This window comes from Plasmodium reichenowi, chromosome 10 (assembly GCF_001601855.1).
Source record: "Plasmodium reichenowi strain SY57 chromosome 10, whole genome shotgun sequence".
In the NCBI taxonomy this organism is placed as follows: Eukaryota; Apicomplexa; class Aconoidasida; order Haemosporida; family Plasmodiidae; genus Plasmodium; species Plasmodium reichenowi.
In genome coordinates, this window is record NC_033655.1 from 71,974 (window position 1) to 73,081 (window position 1,108).

Below are 1,108 nucleotides of genomic sequence, written 5' to 3' on the forward strand. Positions count from 1 at the left end.
AACACGGAAAAAAAATGAATTATATAATAAATATCAACAAATATGTAAAGAAATTCATCTTAAAAATCAAGAACTATCCAATATTATATCGAACCTAAGTACACACAAAAAACAATTAACTCAAGCTGAATATAATTATTTAAATAAATTATCGGATACCAGTAAAGCAAAACATATGCACCAAGAAAGAAAATTATATATTTCAAATCTTGATAATATTTCGGATGATATATTAAAAGAATATGAAGAATATCCATGTATTAATACACAAGAATTAATCCTTAAATCAAACAAAATTAAAAAACCAATAAAAATAGTTATTATCAAACATATAAATTATTTAAAAGATAAATTATATTTATTAAATATTTTATTAAAATTTTATATACATAAAATTAAAAATATTATGGAACAAAATATAAATCAACAAACAAATATTAATTCACAACTTGACCATAATATTTCACATAAATACGAACAAAAAGAAAATATGAATAATATTGAAAAAAAAAATGAAAATAATTTATTAAGTATACCTGATAAACAAGAAATATATCAAAAAACAAATCCAAATGAAAAACATATAAAAATCATGAAATATAAAAAATCTTATTATAAAGTTATTGAACAATTAAATAAAACATGGATAAATATTCAAGAATTTTACGATCAAAATAATGAATATATAGACGAAGTAAATGATACATCAACTTGTACGTATGAAGCTATTAAAGAAATATATAATAATACTAAAAATATAATAAGGCAAAATAATGATATTATATCATCCATTGAATGATATTACAACGTAACGAATATTTCATAAATTCTTAACAAGCAAGAATCACCAAATATGTACACACCTTAACATGTTTATACTAGGTTAATGTATATATATTATATATTGTATATATTTTTTATTATTATTATTTTTTTATTATATGTTCTTTTCAAAGACGTGTTATTATGTTCCCTTAAATAAATGAATGCATATATATATATATATATATATATAATATTTATTTATTTATTAATTTTATATATATGTTTTTTTTTTTTTTTTTTTTTTTTTTTTTTTTTTTTTTTTTTTTTTTTTTTTTTTTTTTTT

General features: G+C 16.8%; 1 protein-coding gene across 1 annotated transcript in view; it reads left to right on the plus strand.

Annotated features, from left to right (window-relative positions):
- The window catches only part of PRSY57_1002100 (hypothetical protein), a gene marked incomplete at both ends in the record, with an annotated part of 2,784 nt that extends 1,985 nt beyond the window's left edge, over positions 1–799 (plus strand). Inside the window, one exon of the mRNA XM_012907611.2 lies at positions 1–799. This exon is cut by the window's left edge and continues 1,985 nt beyond it. Within this exon, the coding sequence (XP_012763065.2) occupies positions 1–799 (799 nt within the window).
- Between the last annotated feature and the right edge of the window lie 309 nt (positions 800–1,108).